Below are 23259 nucleotides of genomic sequence, written 5' to 3' on the forward strand. Positions count from 1 at the left end.
TTTATTAATTCTGAGGGTTTTATTTAATATTCCTATAGTTTTAATCAGTTGTCTTTATTCGTTGAGCTCGGGGCTTGTTATACCTGCTGTACTTACTAGTACTCTGTTACAAATTTGAATTTCAAATTCTTAAAACTTTTCTTAAAGAAAACAGCTGCAAAATTAGATGAAAATAATTAATGGCTTTAATACACTCGGAGTTTCTTATGAATTTAGTACAAAGCGAACGATGACAAAGCCTGATATACAAAATGATGCCTCAGTTTTAATTTCTTCCACTAACGTAGAAATAACACCTGTCTTGCTGTTGAAAAATAGAAAAATAGCAAAATTGGAACTTCAGACTATCATCAAGCACAGCTGCTTCCCACCCGCCTCACCCGCTACGGGGCATACGGGGTAAACGTTTTTTCCCCGTAGGGGGGAGGGTAGGGAAGCGGCTGTACACAGGCTAAAGTTTGCTCAAGTTCTCAGTTGTAATGTTACGCGGCACGATCGCGGCACGATACGGCTCTTCGATTACCCATGTTACACGATTGAGTCGACTTTTCGCGCAACGTTCGAGAAATCAACTGGTGCTATTCATGTTACACGGGACGATTTTTAGCGCAACGAAGTGATAACATCTTCCTCAGTCCGCGCGTCGTTTCGCCTCTCCGTGAGAGTACTAAAATGCATTCTGGGTAAGCGTTGCGCGAAACAATTTTTTGGCTTATAAGTTTGAGTACAAGAAAAATGAGTTTTAATTTTGAATGCTAAAATAAAACACAAATGTATTCACCTTTAGGGCTCTTTGCCGAAGCCAAAAAAACTCTCTGCCCCAAGAGTGACGTGCAATGGAGGTGTCTGTATCAAAAATCATGGACGATCTGGAAAGTTTAGTGTCAGTCGTGGCAATGAATCCGAGGATGCCATCAATACTATCACTATAGAGTTTGACTCTATCAAAGAAGTCGACGCCGATGGCAACGAAGTTGGCAAGACTGGACCTAAACAAGGCAAACATGCGTTTAACTCTTTTGCTCCCTTGGACTTCGACTTCACCGATGTTGTGGATACAAATTACAAGGTATTTAAACGGAGTGAGCTTTCCACAACTTACAATCGAGATGATATTTTATTTACGGTTGAGCGAGTGTCGTACGAGTAGGAAGCATGCGGATTTTGTGCGGCACTTGTGACGTAAACGCTTTCAGGGCTATACCAATATAACATGCACTAAAATCTAATAGAGATGTACATATAAACTTATTTTCTTAGGGAATCAGTGCCAAGGCTTTTAACTTCTCAGCTGAAATCCCAGGTCCAAATGCGACCCTGAACGTACCCATACTTTTCTTCTCCGATAACGGAACAGTCAACCTCTGCGACGATGAAGAAATAACCATCAGGAGAGGAATAATAAAGTACAATATCGAGGTAGGACATACTTTGATTTATTAAAATATCACTAGCGCCGGCCCGGCCGTACGCAATGTAGAAAAGATTTTAGTATGACTGTTAAAAACTTACTCTAAGTACGCGCCTTGCCGCGTGCTCTTTAGTAAACCAAATATTTATCGATACCTTGAAACAACCTCTGGGCTGAGCAAAGTCAGGGCATGGCTAACTCACAGATCGAACCCTGAACCAACCTCTGGGCTGATCTAAGTCAGGGCACAGCTAACTCACAGATCAAACCCTGAAACAACCACTGGGCTGATCAAAGTCAGGACACGGCTAACTCACAAATCAAACCCCTAAACAACGGACCTCTGTACTGATCTAACAGGGTACGGCTAGCTCTCACGGATGAAACCGGCTAAAAGAACCATTAGGCTGATCTTAATCAGGGCACGGCTAACTCACAGATCAAAACTTCAAACGACTTCAGAGCTGATCAAAGCTAGTCAGGGCAACAAAAGTCGAGATCTACTCACATATGATGCCTAGATAGTCCGGGAATCAAACCCGAGACCCTAGAGATGAAAGGTGAGTGCACTACCACTACGTACTTTCCATACACAGTTCCAGTGTGTTTGGTTTAACAGTAGTTTTGCGCACTGTCACAGGGTCAGTGGATGTCCCTAGTAGTATAGGGGATGGGGGTTCCAGCGCAACGACCACATGAGGATTACCCGCCTAAGGTACCTCCTGAGATTTACACCAGTTTTACCCGCATCCCGTGCTGAGGGTTCCAGCGCAACGACAACCGGAGGATTACCCGTCTAAAGTACCCACCTCGATTCGTACCGCGATTACCCGCATCCCGCGTCTATGTAAGATATGTTAGTCTATATATGGAGTGCGAAGATTGTAAAGAGTTTGTTTTTGACTTCTGTATAAAGTGCTTAAAACCCAAGTTTGTACCTACTAAGCCAAATAAGTATATTTGTTGTGGTAAGAAAATGCAAATAGAAGACGACACGTCAGCACAATGTTACGAGTGTGGTAAGAATATTCGTAATGCTGTACCAAATGCCACCAGAGAGCAATATTATGCTAATGGAGGTCGTAAGAAGACCCCATACAAAAGAATAAAATACTTCAGAGACTGGATGAGTCACATACAAGGTCATCAGCCAGTATATTTAGACAACGAAGTAATGGAAAGAATTATAGACCACTTAGAAGAGCCAACGCCACAAAGCCTGCGGAAAACGCTAGAAAAATTAAAGCTAGGGAAGTATTACAAAGCTATTCCCTATCTTTTGTCTGAAATTACCGGTAAGTCTATTCATGAGGTTTCTGATATGAGCAGAGCCGAGTGGATGTTTTGTCAGTTGAATAAGGATATTCCTTATTACCCTGATGTAATCTATGAAATATTTTACAAAATTGACCCCAACCACCCCCTGTTAGGATGGATTCCGAGGCGACAATGACATATTACGTGTATTTATATTACGCGTAATAATTTGCCAAATAAGGTTATGCAAATAATTCATATTACGCGTAATAATTCGCTAAATGATTCGTATTACGCGTAATAATTCACTGAAATTATATTACGCGTAATAATTCACTGAATTTATATTACGCGTAATTTCTAGACTGACGTTCGATATGTAAATGAAATCCTGTCTCGCTTTTTTCAAAGCAGATGTTTACTGAGCAAGCTTTCTTTGAAGCTCTTCTTTCGCTTCTTGGTAGATCTTTTTGCGAGATTCCTCGGAAAGATCTTTTACGACTGTTTTTTTATTTCTTATGTCCGACTTTAATTTCTCGTACTTTTCCTCTTCAGCCAGAATAAGCGAGAATTCTACGTCGTCTATCTTTCTGTCACGCAAAGCCTTTGAGACAAGGTCAGTGATAGTATTTACTTTAGCCCTTGACAGAGCTATTGTAGTGTCATGCTTGGATATTTTGCTTGACAACTGTTTCATAATACCCGTAGCAACAGCCGAAATAATACCACAGGCTGCCCCAACGCCGGCCAAAGGAACTCCAACGATTATTCCCGGCCCAGTAAGCGAAGTAGCAACGCCGGAGCCCGTTAACACAACAGATATGGACCCTGAAGTTATCGAAATCTTATGTAGCGTACTCCGGGCTCTGACGTACTTTTTTCTAACTTTTTCATAGTGTTTTGTCTGCCCTTCCAAGTAAGACAGGATTAAGTTTGCTTTATTCAGACGAAAGTTTTCAGCGTTTAATTCGTTAGGTTCCTTAGGAAGTTCAGGATAAAGTGGAGGCGCTGATGGTATAACATCCATTATATATATAATGTACGACGCTTTTGGGAATGATATTGAGGAGCAGCCACATCACGACAACCGGGATTACTGGAATTGGAGAGCATTTAGGAAGATGTTTCCACATGCAGACCCCAGTAAGTTCGAAAGAAGACCCGATGGTATTTACTATAACGGCTCTAGGATGTACAGCAACGAGGATTTGAAGCCTACGCTGGTTAATCGAATAGACGATCAACTGAAGCATTCGCCAATGCATAAGCCAACGCCAGCGCCAACGCATGTTGAACCCAGTTGGTCGAAGGAATTATTGCTGGGTACCAGTACTTATCCGATACCCGCAGTTTCATTTGATAAACACCCAAGCTTGGACCTAACGCTGAACATGCGGATTTCTAACAAGCATTCCTTTCCGTTAAAGGTGCGGGATATCTTCGAAGACGTACCCATTATTCATACCACCGCTAAGGAATCTCATGAATGGTTAAGTGGTCCTAACATGCGTTATTGGCCGCAGCAACTAAACTTTGCAGTTTGGTGTGCCACTAGCGGCTGTGGTGTAAGCGCAAGCTTGATGAAGAATTCAATATTTATGTTTCATTTTCACTTCACGGTTAGAAGAATACTGCATGAAATGGGTGTTATTGCGCTGCCGGGAGATGCCACGTTTTATCCAAGGGATAATAAATACAGCGTGCCGGCTTATGATAGACTTTGTAAGGAGTTCGGTGTTGTAGGGAAGGATTTCCGATGCACTGCCGGCGCTAACAATGGTCTGGGGCATATTTGGGCTTATTGGGGGATTGGTGGACACGAGCTAAGTGATAAGGAAGTTCATGCGTTGAATCTACGATGGAACACTGGGTATCACAAAGAAACTCACGACAGTAGCACCTTCTTTGAACCAAACGCTAAGACCACTAAGGAAGTTAGAGACGGACCTTTGTTCAAAGACGAGGGCGGTAAGTATGCAGGGGCTAATCCACTGATTATCAAAATTACCAACGACGAGCAAACAAAGCAATATCTTAATTTCATACCCCCAGAAGGTAAAGGACTAACCAAAGCCGGCCTTGCCCGTTTAAACCGCAGCATAGAAGCTTACGTGTATTCTATCCTTGGAGCTCAGGTAAACACCCGATCCAGCATAATCGGAAATACGGGCGCCGCAGAAGAAACGCGAGCCGAAGCCTTGATCTTATTTGAAAGTTCAATCTTGGAGGGCGACATTAGCAAGGGCGTACAGCGTTACCAACTAGCCATACAAAATTCTAAGGCGAGGTTGGACTATGCAGTAGCCCCGGGTTGTTGGTTAATGCCTAGTAATTTATCTATAAATACTGGTTCTGTAGTAGGATACAACAACAAACTGCAGCGAGCTACTAAGGATATGAAGTTTGGGGTGAACGACGTGAACTCTGACACTCTTAGGAACATTCCTCACTTCGTAGAGAAGCCAAAAAAGTCACACGAAACGAAGCTACCCACAGTTAAGAAACCATCAAAGAAGGTCCTACCTGCGATACCTGAGGAATATGACCATAACCTACTAAAGGCCGGTCTAGCAGCTGCAAGCATTGGTCTGAGCTATTATATATGGCAATGAACAACCCCTACATGGCTGGAGTAGATTGTGTTTATACGACTTACACAGGTGAGAAAAAATACACACAGGCATCTTGGGTTGATGTTACGGGGATGTCTGTGAATTTGAACTACTCAGGAAAGAAGTTAATCCTTTGTAGTATTTGCATTGGCGCGAGCAGTCATGCTAACGTAGGATTTCGTTTCTGCGATGACAACGGAATACTGCAGCCCATGCGTACGAAAACGAATAACAGGGAGCCTACACATTTTTCCGTAGAGCCGCCAACGAGTAGCAACGAAAATCTTACGACTTGGACTTTTCACATGGTTGCTAACTGCCATGGAAAGGTAAAGCTGCAAATGCGTGTAGATGACACCGGGATCGTTTGCGTGAATAGCATAGAAGATCAAAGAGATGCGACTTATAATCACGCAACCATTAGCACCCTTACGGTGTTGAGTCTTTAAATATATGAATCCACATGTAAAGGAGGATTCGTTTTTCTTTCTTCTTGAGGAAACCTTGTCCTATGGTGATGTATGGTATGATACCGGTATACAGGTAAAGGTTGGAGGCCTTGGTATGATCATATGCACCATTAACATTAGTGCGCTTAATGACTGCAATGCTGGGTTTAGAATCGTCGATGAGAATGACCATCCATTGCTACCCTACAGAGAAAGAGATGATAATAGACATTCGACGCATTTTACGTTTGAATCTCCGCAGACGTCATTCGAGAACAAGTCGCTGGTGACTTTTCACATGATAGCCAACTGTCAACACGCGAGGCTACATATTCGCCCAAGCGATCGTATCTCTGATCGCCAACTCGGTGCGGTTGGAATGAATACTAGTTATGGGAATGATGTTAGTCCACAGGATGCTATTTGGAATCATAAGTCTATTTCTACTATGACTGCCATACCCTTGATACCAAATTATCAAGGCGGCGCGAATACTATCTTTACTTATCCCCAGTCGAGGACGCCTCGGGCGCCCGACGACGATAAGCCACCAGTAATACACAAGGATAAGATTAACCCTTCATCTTCTTCAAGAGTACCACTCCAATAGCGACGACCAAGATCCAAATGTTATTCCCCACGAACTTCAACAGTTCTCCGCCGGCCCTAAGTGCCAAGGAAACGACTGAACCCAGCAGCCCAGGAAGACCGGCTGCCATCTTTTTTCCTAAGGCCGTTAGTCCATTACCTAATTTTTTTACGCCTGCGCCTGTAGCCTTAAGCGCGGATAGGATAACTCCTACTACGCTCGAAATAGCGACCGCGAATGCCAGTGGAATACCATACTTCAAAAGGGCTCTTTTTACCTTTTCCTTGGTGGTAAGCCCCAATTCTCTTTCCAGGTTTTCCTTTTGCGCATGTAATTCTGCAAGGCGCTCCTGAAGAGTCTCTACTTCCTTTTGAGCAGCTTCCCTTTCCTCTTCGGGGCGAGTTTGATCTGCAACTATTTCCTGCTGCCGCTCTATTTGTCCCTCCAGGTCTTCGATAGCCTGATCTCTTTGCCGGATTTGCTCTTCTTTAGCATTGATTTCAGCAACCAACTGCCGCCGTTCCTCTAAAGAGTTAGCTATGGTGGTACGTAAGTTCTTAGCTTCTTCCTTGTTTATGTCTAGGTCTTGCAAGGCAAGTTCGAAGGCCTTTTGGGCTTGGTCCCTATCACGTAGGGCTTTGTTTCTTTGTTCTCTCATTTCTATTATTCTTTGGTTCTTGTCGTCAACTTCTCTCTTTTGAGCATCAAGGAGTAGTCGGTTTTGTCGCATATAATCTGCTTCCCTTTCCTCCATCGTTTCTTGTAGTCCCTCAACGCGCTTTTCTAGCGCGACCTTTTCATTCAGGGTTTCCAACCTTTCTAACATGCTTCTAGTGGCACGCTGGAAGCCTTTTAATCTCGCCACGTCACCCCTAACTTCACCATCTTTATCAAAAAGGGGTTGTGGTTTCGTCCAGCGGTCTTTGTCAGGATATCTCAGGTCCTGGACGCTTATGAGGACTTTGTTTCCGCGTTCTGTGAGCCTTACGTCGTCAGCATCGAAACGGGAATAACGCTCATTTAGCTCTTGCATTGCCCACTCTACAGTTTCCCGCGCGGTTGCTTCACCCATGTTTTGAAGCTCCAAGTATTCAGGGATGGGTTTGCCGTGGTGTCTTGATTGCCACATGCGATTTAAGGTGGCCTTGACGCTTTTCCATCTACTACCATATTTATCGTGTAAGGCTGCGTCGTAGATTAAGGGGTCGGTTTCCGGGCCTTTAGTCCATGCGTCGTATTCTTCGTCGTTAATATCGACTTGACCTTCTTCAGTGGTGGGATCAAAATCTGTTCCTTCTACTTCCATTATATATGATAAGCTCAAAGTTAAACCCCAATATATTACCTAAGCAGGTTGGCGGACTGAAAGCAGAACGCACCTTTCACCGGGTCACCTTTACCCCCAGCAGCGCTAAACCTGGAGAAACGCTGTACGTAGGTGTTCCCCGACTAACGGATAACCTAGTCTTAGTTCCTGGCACCCTGGCGTTAAGGTTTGATTTGACGGTGCAACCTACCACCGCAGATGAAAGGATTATCGTTAACAACCTTGGTCGCAACATCGTTTCAAAGATGCGAGTAAAGTTTGCCGGGGAATCCCTCTTAGACTTAAACAACTATGACCTTTACACCACTTACAAAGATCTGTGGTTGACTGCATTCGAAAGGGCACAAAAGATAGAGCAGGGTATTGGTAGCACAATCTTACGTAAGGTTAGGACTCCTACCAAGACACAACCTACTGACGGCAGCGGAGAAACCGCAGTGGCAGATGCAAAGGCCATCAAGACAGCCTATGGTACTAAATACGTAATACCATTGGACTTTGAGGCTATTACCAGCCACGGGGTTTATTATCCTAGACAGTTGAGTGAGTTGCAGTTTGAAGTGACCTTAGCCAACATAACTAACATCATTGGCGGGTTAAGCACTGCGTTGTCGGGAAGTATTCATCCATATGCCATTACCAACCTGGAATTGCAGTATGAAACCATACATTCCGAAGATTTAGCACGTAGCGCTGGCATGGAATACAGCTCCGGAAAGGCTTTCTTGTACGACCACGCGGTAATGTACAAAACCTTTAGTTTCCTGGATAAGACAGACGCGGTAATTACTCAGAGCATTAATTTACCACGTCGTAGTCTTACAGGGCTGATGTTGGTATTTATCAAACCTTATGAAGCCGGTAAGCGCGACTCTGAAGCCTTTCATAACCCCAACATCACCAACGTCGGGATTAGCATCAATGGAGTTCCAAATAAGGTGTATTCGCAGGGAATGAAGCCCTCAGACATCTACAGGGAAATAAAAAGAAAGTTTGGGGATCAAGTTGCACCCGGCGAGTTCTTTACCGATAAGTATGCATTGTGGATTGACATGCGAACCACCAACGACGAGGATTTACATGGGCAGGGATTGCGTCTGGTAAATACCCAGGACGGTATTACCCTGGAAATCAAGCGTGATGTAAACTCTGGTGCAGGCGACTCAGACAAGATCAACGCATACATCTTCGTGGTGTCTGACGCGCAACTGAGCGTAGAAATGAATCAGCTAAAGAGCGTTGCATATTAATGCGCTGCGCTCCCTCATCCAAGAAAGGATAAAAATATCCCTTACGTATATAATGCTTCGCGTATTCGAAAACAACAACACCAAACTGCAATGCATAGTGCAAGGCGATAAACTTTATTTCAAAGCAAAGTCCGTGGCTGATGCCTTGGGTTACGTAAATTCCAGAAAAGCGGTGTCTGATCACGTCTCAGAGGAAAACAAGGTAACTTTGGGATCTATAAAGGGTGTAAATCTGACTGACACCCTTAATGCGCAACCACATTCCGTTTACATCACTGAAATGGGTCTTTATGAGCTAATATTTGGATCTGAAAAGTCCGTAGCTAAGGAGTTCAGAAAATGGGTGTTAGGCGATGTTCTCCCTACCCTCAGGAAAACAGGTAAGTATGAAATAGAGCGGCGCTTTGACAGTCCTAATAAGTTAATATTCAAAATAGAAAATGAATTTGACCTGCATAAGAAGGTTGTAAACTACATACGTCGATTTCACCCTATCCTACTGCTGGCACCAGGTCTTGGAGAACTACAGGACTCAGCTAGAAAAAGAATAGTATGTTGGCAGAAAGGTTACCAGGCAGGTCAGCCTGACATCTTAGTTCTCAATGCACATAAAAAATATAATGGGTTATGCTTGGAGTTGAAGACACCTAAGGGTAACGGCGTATTATCCTCAAAACAAGAGGCATTACTCGCACAATACGAAGCAAATGGTTACCTAACTATGGTGTGCAATGATTACGACCTTATATGTAGGGAGATCGACGCCTATGCTGCCGGTATTCGCATCCCTTGTCCTTGGTGTGTTAAGTCCTTCAAATCCCAAAATACTTTACATACACACCAAAGAATATTTCATAGATATAATGATAGTTGAACAGACACACTGGCGTGAATTAGTCCAAGGCATTTCATACAGAATAAAAAATTATGTTGTGTTTGAAGACATTAGCCGTTTAAGGTTGGTCTTGGAACACGACGGTAAAGAGTGCACACTGTGGGCACCGGACTGCGTGCGGTATGTCCTTCAAGGTGAGGAATTCACACACATACGCAGCTATGGTAAGGTCAACGGTCGATGGAAGTTCGACGTTGAAAGGAAGGTAGATGCTAATCCTCTGTGCGATTAGAAGTCATCCTCATGGGCGGTTAAGTATTGGTCTGCTACGGCGGACCTCATTTTTTCTGTCATGTGGTAAGCGGATACGGTAATTAAGACGCCTCCTACGAATGCTGCGATTTGAGGAATCATATATCTTTCTCATTTTTCCAAGCCTTTCGTACCGCCAGGTAATGGTCTAAAGGACGTGGTCCGTCGTATAGACAGCACCAAATATGTTGTCCGCTCCGTTGACAGCCGCAGCGATCGCAAATAGCCTCCCAGTGTTCCCTGTCCTCCCATTTAACGCCCTCAACGTCGTCAAAGCCTACGAAGGTTTGGTCAATTTCCTTCTTACGTTTTGTCAGCGCCCGGGAGGTTTCAAGGGGACAACAGCGTTCGGCTATGTCACCGTGGGTTTCGCAGGCAATACCTTCTAGGTGGTAACGGCGGCAGCGGTACTTATGCCAGTTCTCTTCAAAGAAGGGCTCATCACAGCGGCGGCAGTAGTTATTTAGACAGACTTTGTTGTCGCGGTGATATTGTAAGGCTTGGAGGGTGGACAGCTTTTGACCGCAGTCACCGCAAAGGGTGCTTATGGGACGGTATCGCAGTCGCTCCATATACTTACAGATTCTCTTTGTGTTTTAGGATCTGTGGGACACCAATGCCCAACAAAGGATCCTTCGGGGAATACCTTATTACAATGAGGACAGGTGTATTTTTTCTCCTCACGAATTATGCAGTCGGCAGGTAGTTCACATGTAATGCAGTCCATATATTGAAAGGGTAACTAGAATTCCTTCCAGGCTCCTGCGCCTTAACTTTGATGTAAGGAGATCTTAATAATATCTTATTATTCTTTCTTAGGATACGTTACGTAAAGACTTATCTTAGGGTCCTTCATATTATCCTCTTTTTATTTATTATATTAAGTAATGTTAATAAGATATCATTAAAGAATAATAAGGTATCATTGAAACTAAAGGCCCTAAGAATATTAACCTAATAACATTCAAAACATTAAGAAATAATACCCTATCATTAAAACTAAAGGCCTTAAGAATATTAACCTGATAACATTCGAAACATTAAGAAATAATGACATTAAAACTAAAGGCCTTAAGAGACCCTACCCTATCAGCAACAACGAAGTAGGATCATTAATAAGACATAAAGAACACCCTACTATAATGACGTGCAACGATTGCAACAAACGATTCAGTTCCTTACAGCGACTTAACTATCACACCGAAAACAAGGTCTGCTTTAAGCAACGCGCAGCAACGACATGCGAACATTGCAATAAGACCTTTACGACCAGCCAAGCTCGTTCCTACCACGTCAAAAACAAGGTATGCTTTAAGCAACGCGCGACAGAAACGACATGCGAACATTGTAATAAAACCTTTGCTACCGCGCAAGCTTGTTCCTACCACGTCAAAAACAAAGTCTGTCGCCGAAACAACGCACACAACCTTACTTGCGAAGAATGCAACAAGGTACTAAGCTCTCCTCAAGCACTAGCATACCACATGGAACACAGAGTCTGCCTCAAATCTATTTGCAAAAGCTGCAACGCATCCTTTGAAGATGCCTGGCACAAATACAGATGTAAACGATACGACCTTTCAGAAGTCGCCTGCGAAGAGCATGGCGACGTAGCAGAACGTTGTTGTCCAATCGACACGGTAAGGCAATTAAACGACCAGAAAAAAGAAATAGACGACCTCTTTGTGAACTTCGACGTCACATTTGAAAAGGTCGCCTGGGAGAACGTAGACTACTGGAACGACACTTGTGATAAGTGCGGCTGCGTCAGGAAGGAACAACACTTGTGGCAGTGCTTATACGATCCATCACAAGCACGTACTTTCAGTTGCTATGCTGAAATGCGTATGAAAGATGCGCTGCTACAGAAGGCGGAAATGCTACGCCAGCAGCGACGACGATGAGGTTCTATGGAGGATATCTCATGAAGTCCTTGATGGACTCCGCAGCCCAACCAACCATCGTTATCAGCGCACCAAACCGTTCTGCACGCTTCAGACCACACATTTCATCGTACAATTCCTGCACGCGCTCTTTTAACCGATCTATCTCCTCCCTTTGCATTTCTATGGTGTCTTTTTTATCTTTTGCGTTGGCTACGATTCTTTGCATTGCTTCCACTGGTTCCATCTATATATGAACCCAGATCACATACCTTGTAATGCTCTGATAGTAGGATCCACCGGCTGCGGAAAGACACAATTTGTCGTGGAACAGCTATTAGGACCCTTTAGATATTGCTTCGACTACGTTGTGTTATTATGCCCCACCTACGTAAATAACCGCACCTGGGAAGGCATAGGAGTGAAAGATGACGACTTCTTCGTGGACATATTGGATCCTAATGAGTTATCTAACCATTTGAAGTTTTGGCACAAACAATTCCCTAAAAATGCACAGACTTTGCTCATACTGGATGACATTGCCTGTGGGGACGACGTAAAAAGACGCACTTCCGAATTAGTGAAGCTCGCTTTCAGCGGCAGACATGACAATATTAGTGTTTGGTTGCTCTCGCAGCAGCTTACCAGCGTCTCTAAACCCTTCAGGGAAAACATAGGCTCCCTGGTCGTATTTTATACACCCAGTAAGTCTGACCTGGAAACCATTCTTTCTGACTACGGCGGTGAAATAAGCAAGGAACAGTTGCATGAAAACATGCGGCAATTAAAGACGCGCCAACATTCCAAGATGATCTTTTCTTTGAGGTTTCCTTATAACGTTAACATATATGGAGATTGAGCAGCTCTTAGATGAAGCCCCCACACAGTTAGACGAAAGTAACCTCAAGGAACAACTCAACATCCTTGTGTCTTCGGGGAAGTGTAAAGAAATGATAGGCAAGGAACTTACCCATGAGCAAGTTAACAAGTTGTCAGAAGAGGAGGTTAAAAAGTTCCATAAGAGGTACGAGGCTGCCCTTGCAAGTAAGACCACGGACGCCGTCGCAGACTCCGCTATCCGACTTGCGACTAAATTGCTTGGACTTGCACTGCCCATAGACGATGTGGAGCAACTGCGGAAGGACATAAGAGATGACTATGTAATATCCCAAGAACTTAAAATAACCTGTGGGTGGTTGTCTTTGAAGTGCGGTAAGTTAATGGCAGTCGCCTCTGCGGCTTTGCACGTAGCTCAGCACGTTGACTTGAAAGAGGTACTAGGTTCCTTTGGAACATCTTGGAAGGACTTCAAGAAGGACAGAGAAGTCGAAAAGGTCTTTCATGTAGCACTTGCTGATAATCAAGTCACCTCAAGTACTTAGTCAAGTCATCCTTAAGTACTTAGTTAAGTCGCCGTCAAGTCATCCTTAAGTACTTAGTTAAGTCATTGTCAAGTACTTAGTCAATTCGTCTTAAGTCATTCTCAAGTACTTAGTCAAGTCGTCTTAAGTCATTCTCAAGTACTTAGTCAAGTCGTCTTAAGTCATTCTCAAGTACTTAGTCAAGTCGTCTTAAGTCATTCTCAAGTACTTAGTCAAGTCGTCTTAAGTCATTCTCAAGTACTTAGTCAAGTCATCGTTAAGTCGTCTTAAGTACTTAGTTAAGTCATCCTTAAGTCATTGTCAAGTCATCGTCAAGTTACTTGTCAAGTCCTTCAAGTCCTTAGATATAAGATGAGCGACACCGAAGAACAACCTCAGGAGCAGAAGATTACCAAGCCTAAATCTGCAGGCAGAGTTGCCGCGGGAAAGAAGCTAGCGGAGATGAACAGAAAGAATAAAGGTAAAAAAGAAAAAAAGGTGGAGGACGAAAGCGAATCCTTTTGGAATCCCGGCTATGTCATCGGCGCGTTAGGAGTTGCTATAGCAGCAGGCAGCTTTTACTTACAATGGCGGAATATGAAGCCAGAAGTAAAGTTGGAAATCCCAACATATCACGCACCTGTGGAGGTTAGAAAAAGCAAAATCCCTGAAATGGAATAATAACCTTCTCGCTTTGTAATATAATGTCGACCGCGTTGTTGAAAACTGTTGAAGAAGCAGCTATTATTACTTCCATCGTTGCGGGTATTGGTTGGGTAGGTAAGAAAGTGCTCAAAGAAGACTTTACTGAAGACCCAAGCAAGAGCTTCGCTAATTTCGCTAAAATGACCGCTGCCGTAGGCGGGGCTATCATGGCAAAGAATTACCTACGAAAGGAAAAGTACCTGCCTAACATATAATGGTTAGCTTAGTCGCAGGTGGAGTTATTGCAGCTTTAGCATTTACAGGAGCTAATTATGGCGGTAGATATCTGGATAAATTAGTTAGCGGTGATAAAAACGCAGAATCTAACGCCGAAAGAAAAAGGCACGACTTAGCGCTGGAGAAATATCAAAGGGACGTGGCGGCTTGGAATAAAAAAAGACAAGCCTACAGGGATTGGTTGGATAAGAATTACCAAGACAAAATGCAGGCGGATAAGAACTTCGAAAACACAGACTACGCCTTCAAACTTTATTCGCAGGCGCACCCAACAGTGGTGTTAAAGAAGCCTGACTTTAAGAATTACTACCAGCCTTCTAAGAAACAAAAAAATAGTGAGTTGGTCTTCGTAGGAGTCGCAGGGCTGGCAGGAGGCGTGGCCTTGGCGTATCTAATATAATGATCGTCTTTTTGGAAAGCGACAAGAATAACTTTACTACTTATCTGAATCCTCCCATCCGCGCGGAAAGGGTTCGGTTGGTTAGTTGCTCTTTGTACAATTCTTGGTATAATTTGATTGGCGGCTTTGTCGTTGATAATGCCGCCAAACCAAAAATACCAGATTCCCAATACACACCTATAACACTGGCTAAGGAGCTAGCAAAGCATGGATATACTCTTACCACAGGATTACCCCATGAAATGAAATTCAAAAAAAATAGTGGGAGCGTTAATTTAAAAGGCAGTTCATTGGTAGAACTCCTGGGTCTTACTAGTACCACGATAAATAGCGGCAGTACATATGATGTAAAATGGAAAGTCGCATCCTCTTACGAAGTCTATTGCGATTTAGTCCATAGTTACAACAATGGAGAAAAGTCTTCTCTTATGTCCAAGTTTCTACCTAAGGGTAATCCATTTGACCTGGTAGAATACACTCCCATTTCTTTAAGCTATGATTTGTCTAATTTGGTAGAAAGCATAAACATCACCATTAAAGTGGACGGAAAGACGGCGGATTTTAACGGACGTAAGATCATTCTCGTTTTGGAATTCATATAATGGGCCGCGTAGAGGACAAACTCAAAAGGATTTACTATGGGCCTGAAGGCTATTGGAGAGGAGCGTCAGCTATCAAGAAACTCGCGACCGCGGCCAGGGTATCAGAAGAAACGGCTAAGAACTGGCTAAGAAAACAAACCCTCTGGCAGGTTTATCTTCCCGTGCCCAAGTACATTCCCAGGCCCAGCTTTACCGTAAATACCCCTAATGAAGTTCATCAGGCGGATTTGCTCTTCTTACCGCACGACAAGGTGAGAAAGAAGACCTATAGGTACGCTTTGACCGTAGTTGATATCGCAAGCAGATACAAGGACGCCGAACCCATAACCAGCAAGGATTCTGGGGAAGTCGCAGAAGCCCTAGGTAGGATTTATAAGCGCGTCTTGAAATGGCCTAAGCTGTTGCAAGTGGATGCGGGGACGGAGTTCATGGGCGTGGTTACTAAGACCCTGAAAGACCACGACACTAAAATTAGGAGAGCCAAAGCTGAGTACCACAGGGGTCAGAGCATCGTCGAAAGATTTAATAAAACCTTGGCTGAGCGTCTCTTTGGATACCAGTATTGGAAAGAGCTGGAAGATCCCTCCAAACGCAACAGGGAATGGACACAGCGGCTCCCCCAGGTCGTCGCGGCTTTGAACAACGAGGCGGCCAGGGCTACGGGAATGAAACCCAAAGATGCCATAAAAAAGAAACACGTGGAACACAAGTCCTTCGTCAGAAGTTCAAGGGCGGTCTTCCCCCATGAAAAAAGATTAGGTAATGTCACGGTTCGATATCTCTATGAGCCGGGTGAATTAGAAGGAGGATCCAAAAGAGCTACGGATCCTAATTGGTCTTTGGAAACTTACCAGATCCGAAGTGCGATAGCTAAGAAGGGTCAGCCCATCTTGTATTATCTTTATGATGGTCCCACTCGTGGGTTCGTCATGGAAGAACTGCTTATCGTGTGATGTCCGAATGCTATCGTATGAATACCATCATCACACATCCACCTCTTACCGTCAAATGCAGACAGTGACACCTTCTCCTGCGTGACGTTATGTATCTGATGACCATAGCTGCGCAGGCTGTTCATCTTATGTCGCTGTTCCTTACGCGTACGCAGTACCTTCAAGTAGGACTCGTGCGTAATGTCCTTCTTAACCACGCATTTTTTTACGCCTTTGGCTTTCTTTTCTACACCGTCCAGCTTTAGCACGCTGTACATCTTAGGTTTCAGACCCACGTATTCCACGATGGGTTTTCCTTTCATCTCATCCTTCATTTTTCCGATTACTTTCTTGTTTTTAGGGGAGTAAAGAAAGTGGTCGCGTGGGTAATCACTGGTGTCGTATTCATCGATGTCGGGAACACAGTCTTCGTAAATGTCTTCCGTCTGCACCTCTAGTATCAAGGAATCGGTGTCGGTGTATAAGAGGCGGCACTTATCGCCGTATTTCGGTTTTAGCTTGTCGTAGTAAAACTCATACATGAGCAGCTTTGATAGGTCTAACACTGTAAACCCCGTGTATACGGGTTTATTCAGGAATAGATTCGCTTTCTTCATGTGAATCACGTAGAAGTTTAACATTTCTACGTATCTAACGAATCCAGGCTGTGATACGTATGCTTCTGCTTCCTCTCTGGTGCTGGCTATCTTTATGCTTACGCGCTTGCGGATGTTCTCCATTGTCTTACCAAATACGCTATTGTTCATTAGTTTAAACAGGTTCTTTTCGAAGTCATTCTTTGCCTGCGTACGCTTTTGTGTGTTAAAGTCAATGTAGGAGCGCATCCATGGTTCCTGCGTGAACTTCAAAACGCGATGGATCTTCTTCACGCGTAAGCCGTGGCGCACATAGAACTGCAGGTTGCGGTAATGCACCACGTACTTTTTCTTGTCCATCAGGTTCATCGTTAGCTTCCTGTAGGGTTTGTAGCCAGGGCACATTTCCCTCTGCAGCGGCCTCAGCTGCTTAAATGGTATTTCTATTGCTTCTGGTGCTAATGGGAACTCATTGTGCGCGTCGTGCAAGTGCTCTGGGTATTCCAGGTCCACCTCCAGCACGTAACCTTTGTCGTCTTCTTTACCTACGTTTAGGTAAAACTCTATGGGCTTTATGTTGTCCCATTCGAAGTCGCGTACAGGTAAGTACTGCGACATTGCCCAACCGTAGAGGTTGTTTGCGTCTAAGTATAAGATGTATGTGGTTGGCTTCTCCGGGTCGTACTCCACCGTGGGATTGTTCGCGCGGGCGTATCGTCTGCTGGGTCCGCAAACACCGCCGCGGATACCGTCTTCCATAAAGCGGTACATGTCGTATTCCGTTAGGAAATCCAGTTGCGCGTTTGTCTTCTTTAGAAGCGCACTCCAACTAAGTCCAGGAGCCGTGTAGAAGTTCGCTGGATCCAACCCGTAGTATTCCATTGCCATCTTTCGAAAGCTTTGGAAAACATCCGCGAGCAGCACTACGTCTGAACGTAGGTAGATGTCGTGGTAGTCTCCCATATTCTCACAGGAGTGCTTTTCCCACACATCTAACGCATGCTGGTACTCCTCGTCCTTTATACCAGACTCGTTTAGGGTGCTGTAGAATCTCTCTTTGGGTGGTAGGGGTTCTTCGAATCGCTCCCAGGAATCCATGTATTCGTATGGGTAGACTCCTTTCCTTTCCGCGCCGTATTGACTGGAAATGGGGAACTCCGTGTTGTATTTAACCAAGTTTGCTAAGGAGTCCGCCATGAACTGCTGCGAGTCTAAGAACTTCAGCTTGCCCACAGTTACAGACATGTACCTTTCTTTGTTGTTGGGTATGCACTTTACTTCGGAGCCGTCCGTTCCTTGTAAGAGTAAGTGACTGTCGTAACCCCTTAAATTATGAAAGAATACGGGTATTTCCATTTCTGGATCTACTTTGAAGTTTATATTACATTTCCAATGAGCCGCTCCTCTGTATTTACCCGTGATGTGGCAGTGATCTCTAACCTTATCCACATAGAAATCCTCAACAAATGCTTTGTGGCAGTGAATGCAATGCGTGGAGGGCTTTCCCGGCTTCTCACCTTTCTTAGCATACTTCCCGCATTTAAAATGAGCTTCTCCTAGATACTTTCCATCTTCATCCCACGCTTTCTTGGCTCGTCTTCCAAACTGGAGAAGCGTATGTTGACAAATGTGGCATTTCTTTGCCTTGGTAAAAGCCTCCTGGTTCTCTTTGGTAAATTCCATCTTCTTTGGACATCTTAATTGTTCTCTTATCTCCCCCTCCTCTTCTCGCAATGCTTCTAGAAACTCATTAGCTGCGTTCTTACCTCGGTAAATCACAGGAGGGTTTGCTTTACCGTCTGATCTGACTACTATGTAACCAAAGGAGCAGATCTCGTGTAATCCCACCTTATTCGTGGCACCACTTTTCTGCTCTTCCTTAGTTATCAACGCTTCAAAGTCTGCATATATCACGTAAGGCACCTGCATCTGCTTTTGATGGTCTGAGTACGCTAGGTTCTTATCTGTGGGCATCTGGATCCGTTGCGCCACTTCTTCGACTCCGCGACATATTTCGTTGTGATCCTTTAGAGCTTTAACGCTGGTAAAGGATAATAAGCAGCAATCGCAGAAGTATTTCTTACCTTTGTGTTTGGTGTGTCTGTAAAATAGTCTGCTAATGTGTTTAACCCACGAATAATGTCCGCCGTGGTAGAAAAGGTGTATTCGTTCTCCTTTACTCTTTGACAACACTAGTGGTACTATCGTTTGGTCTCTGACTCCGTAAACGTTAATTGCTAAATCGTTTATTTCCTCAAATATGGGGATGTCTATCAACTGCATGGGAAATTCCACACCATCCCACTCTAAATCGTCTGTGGGATACTTGCTTGTCCTACAGGGATCCTTATCTACTGGATACAGTGCGGATCGTATTGCCCACATAAAGCAGCGGTTGTCGTCATTCTTTACGTTCACTATGGCTTTCTTCCTTTCTACCCACACCGGCAGGGGTACGTAACTTCCTCCTCGTATCGGCACGTACCTTGCCATGCTAACCTCCATACCTTCTACCTCCTCCACTGTCCAACCTGATCCTTCTTTCGTGTAGTTAGACAGCGACTCCATTATTACTTCTAAGGCTTCGCTGAGTGACCTATCCAGATTCGTGGACTCTAATATCACCAGTGACTTTGATCGCAGCATTGCTGTCGTCGTTACCTCATCTTTTGATAAACTTACTTCTACCATTATACTCGCTTTCAGGGCTCCTAATTCTTCTATGCCTTTTCGAAGCGTTCTCTTGACCTTCCTTTCTGACTGACGCCAAAACTGTCTAACGTCAATCTCACCGTTACCGGGTATTGATACCGTTTCGAAATTGCTTTGGGATTCCATCTATATAATAGGAAATATCTTATACCTAATTCCAGACCCTTTTCAGATCGTCGTAGTCATACTCACAATCCTGACAATGCCAAAACAATTTAACCTTAGTCTCAAACTTCTTACCACATCCACAATCATAGCTGCTCATACATTTCGTCTTCATCTTTAAATGCTTCTTCAAGTCCACTTCTTTCTTAAAAGTTCTCTTACAATCTTCGCACTCCATATATAGACTAACATATCTTACATAGACGCGGGATGCGGGTAATCGCGGTACGAATCGAGGGGGGTACTTTAGGCGGGTAATCCTCCGGTGGTCGTTGCGCTGGAACCCTCAGCACGGGATGCGGGTAAAACTGGTGTAAATCTCAGGAGGTACCTTAGGCGGGTAATCCTCATGTGGTCGTTGCGCTGGAACCCCCATCCCCTATACTACTTCCCTGATTGTCTTTTGCGCCATGGGTTTTACCCACTAACAGACGCGCGTGCCTACTGTGATTTAAGCACGCTAAGAAGTGTAGAGCACGGGACAGCAAGCTATACGAACCTTTATACAATGTTTTCAAATATGCCCATATCGTTGTAGTTGTTCAACTGGGATTTCTGCAAAGCGGGATCTGGATGTGGAAAAGGAAAGAAAGAAGAAATCGGGAAATATGTGGATTTTGTGATCACTGTCAAGAACAAAGGAAAGGGTAAAAAAGGAACCAAGAGCAAGAAGCAGGCGGGAAAGAGGCGCAAGGCACAGAAATTCTATTTTGGAAAACTCGACCAGCATTTCATTTCCAAGCGCTGTAAGTATAAATCAGACTGTGACGTACTTGAAGATTGTTTAATTTTGAGAATTGTTTTTGATGACGAAAAGGAGGGGAGGGGAGGGTGAGGAATAAACTAAAGAAAAGAGGCGTCGAAAAGGACTAAAATTAAGAGAAATACTGTGCTCGTAGGAGAGAAATAAACCCGAATAATTAGTTCAATATGGCGACCAATTTGAATAACTATTGTTCTGCACCGACTAGCGACTGACTAGCCTCGTGTTCACGTGGAAACATAAAAAGGTTTTCACATGTATGAGAGGCTAGTCAGTCGCTAGTCCGTCCAGGTTAATAGTCTTTCAAATTGGTCGCCATATTCCGCGGATTCGGCGTATAGTAGCTCTGTCTTTACATTGACGAAAAGAAAGTCCCCTCAGACAATTTTTCCAACTCACAATCGATAACTATTTTCTTTTGTTAAACTGCAGCTTATGTCTAACAGCAGTTGCACCCAAATGCCAGAAGATTACCCAAAACTAGAAACGAAAACAAGCAAGTATTCTATCACCTTCCGTTTTCCTATGTTTAACGACAAAGCCGTCTACGATCCAGCCATTGATGTCATGCAGGGCTCAGCCTCCGAGCCTATGACTCCCACAACAGGACCAACTACAGGCTGCTCTAAACCTTTGCCATCTTTTGCCGCGGTGCTGTTTTTGGGAGCTTTGTTCCGTCTTTTTTTCTAAGTATATAGTTTTCCTCAATGGTGCTTCGAGATTAAGCTTTTAAAGCAATTGTGTTAAGCAGTTCACCCTTGTAATTCTTTACGCGGAAAGAACCGTTTTGTTTTAGTTTAAATTCCAATAGATCCCTCGAGCTCGCTTTGCGTACTGCTATTCATTTGTCAAATTGATAGTATTCGATCATCTTCTTGTTTTTTTTCAAGTTTCTGCATAGTGTAAAGTACTATGGGTAACTTGAGCTTCGAGTAAAACGCATTAGAGTAGCGTGATTATTTATAATTTGTGTTTTAAGTGTAAGACTAAGTTTGTTTTAATATTCATTTTATATCATAAGCTAAGTATAAGTAATTCCTTGCTTAATATCTTCCCTCCTTCCCTTTTTATCTTTCGCCCCATCCCTCTCCTATTACTTACCCCCTATCCTGATACGTCTTGACAATGCCTTGCAACCATCCGCTTGCTGAGGCTTCTCCGGGTATCCCATTCAGTCATAAGTACCCAACCTCAACCTCATTGAAGTTATTTAAAAGTACACAGCTAAAGATATAATGTAAATGAATGGTTAATAAATCGTTTGTATAACTAAAAAATAATCGAGAATTTCCTATAGTGATGTAATAGTAGTATCACTTTTTAGCTGTGTGAATGTATTTAGATTAAATCGGTTTTACTTAGGCTGCGTTCATAATGTATGGCAGAGGGGGAAGGGGGGGTTAGGTGAAAATTTGAAATGTCCAGGATAATTCTTAACACCGCCCTTAAAGTCATGCAAAAAAATACGATCTAAGCAAGGCTTGAAGCTTCTTCCAAAAATTGTGCATCCCCCCCCCCCCCACTTTTCTGATAAAAAATTGCCTATCCTCTCCTTTTTCCTACCAAAATTTTCCCGATCCCCACTCAATTTCACCTGCCCCCCTCTCGCATACATTATGAATGCAGCCTTACATAACCTGTTACTATAGACTATAACAGTAAGGGTTATTAGTAGATGTTATTACACATTAAGCTAATTATGTTTCCCTGGATTAAGTAAAACCACTTAAGTCTACAGCAAACTCCTAAACGTATAACGCTTACGTGCTTGATATTCATCACTAAAGCAATTATATGGTGACGTCAGCTACGACGTCATTTAGTCTAACATGCGGAGTCCTAGTGTTCTCCTAAAAATGGAAGAGGACGTGGGAAAAATTGAAAAATTATTACACGATTTTTTTCTAAGGGCCTGTCAAACTTTTGTTAAACTATGTTGGACATTATTTTTGTTGTGTTGCATTGAGTTTTTGGACGTTTCTTTCTTCCTGCCCCACAGGTTGTTAGCCAAGTTTAAGTGGTCTCTTGAGTTTGACTGTTTGTTGGTTTGTCTGTTGCAGTTGAATGGGTTCTATGACATCATAAATGCTTTTAGAACTCTGCTGCCCCCCTCACTGATTCATGCTAGTTGATTTTAAGTTTCAAAGTGTCGGCAAGTTATGGTTGACCGGTTTACAGCCTGTTGAGCAGTGAAGGGTTTTATTATGTTTGATGGATCATGTGGACCGTTATATTTAATTCGTCATGTCGCTATTTTGTACGTCATTAGATGTTTCTAGAAATGAAAAGGAATGCCATTAGGATACTCAGTTGTCTATACACATTGCAATATTAATATGATCATGATTGAGTGCATTTGATTTTTAACTTCATTTGACCCGTAACGAATTAAGTTGTATAATTAGTGGCTGAAAAGTCGGAGTAAAACCGAAATCAACGGAATTACTATGATCTAATACTATGCATTACGATTACAGTAATTTTTCACGGCCCAAGTAAAATCTTCAGTCTATAAATTACTAGTAAAATTTTAAGAGATTTTCTTATATAGACTTCCTTCCTTCCTTCCTTCCTTCCTTCCTTCCTTCCTTCCTTCCTTCCTTCTACAGCAGTTTGCTATTTAAAACGCCTCAACTAAAGGAAAGATCAAAAAGTTTTCTTTGATTCCGGCTCAGCTCAAGATTTTTTTGGGTCTCAGATTTCAGAACGACAAGCTTTTTTAAAACCAAAAATTGTGGCTTTGCATTTAGACTTATTGACAAACATATCTCCATTTCCAATATATCGCTTGTTATTTATCTTACCAAACAAACTGAAGCAAAATAATTTTAAAATATTGTATATAGAAATTTGAAAACTTT

At 43.3% G+C, this 23259-nt stretch overlaps 1 protein-coding gene across 1 annotated transcript; it reads left to right on the forward strand.

Moving 5' to 3' along the window:
• Positions 1-229: 229 nt before the first annotated feature.
• On the forward strand, positions 230-22344 carry LOC148913913 (uncharacterized). Its single transcript, XM_089025589.1, has 6 exons — positions 230-283; positions 788-1069; positions 1261-1419; positions 10643-10744; positions 20174-20381; positions 20831-22344. Exons 1-6 carry the CDS (start codon positions 230-232, stop codon positions 20839-20841), a joined length of 816 nt encoding a protein of 271 aa, XP_088881715.1. The 3' UTR covers positions 20842-22344.
• Positions 22345-23259: the final 915 nt, after the last annotated feature.

The sequence above is a fragment of the Actinia tenebrosa genome, unplaced genomic scaffold (genome assembly GCF_029948245.1).
Source record: "Actinia tenebrosa isolate PJP-AT-01 unplaced genomic scaffold, QUT_ActTen_1.0 PGA_scaffold0__85_contigs__length_37466705, whole genome shotgun sequence".
Classification (NCBI taxonomy): Eukaryota; Metazoa; Cnidaria; class Anthozoa; order Actiniaria; family Actiniidae; genus Actinia; species Actinia tenebrosa.

What these genes read in the sequence shown, in the direction of transcription:
- LOC148913913 (XM_089025589.1), top strand. Translation starts at nt 230, where the DNA reads ATGACAAAGCCTGATATACAAAATGATGCCTCAGTTTTAATTTCTTCC. An exon ending in TTGTGGATACAAATTACAAG is followed by an intron (nt 1,070 to 1,260) that starts GTATTTAAACGG and finishes TTATTTTCTTAG; the next exon opens with GGAATCAGTGCCAAGGCTTT. An exon ending in TAATAAAGTACAATATCGAG is followed by an intron (nt 1,420 to 10,642) that starts GTAGGACATACT and finishes TTTGTGTTTTAG; the next exon opens with GATCTGTGGGACACCAATGC.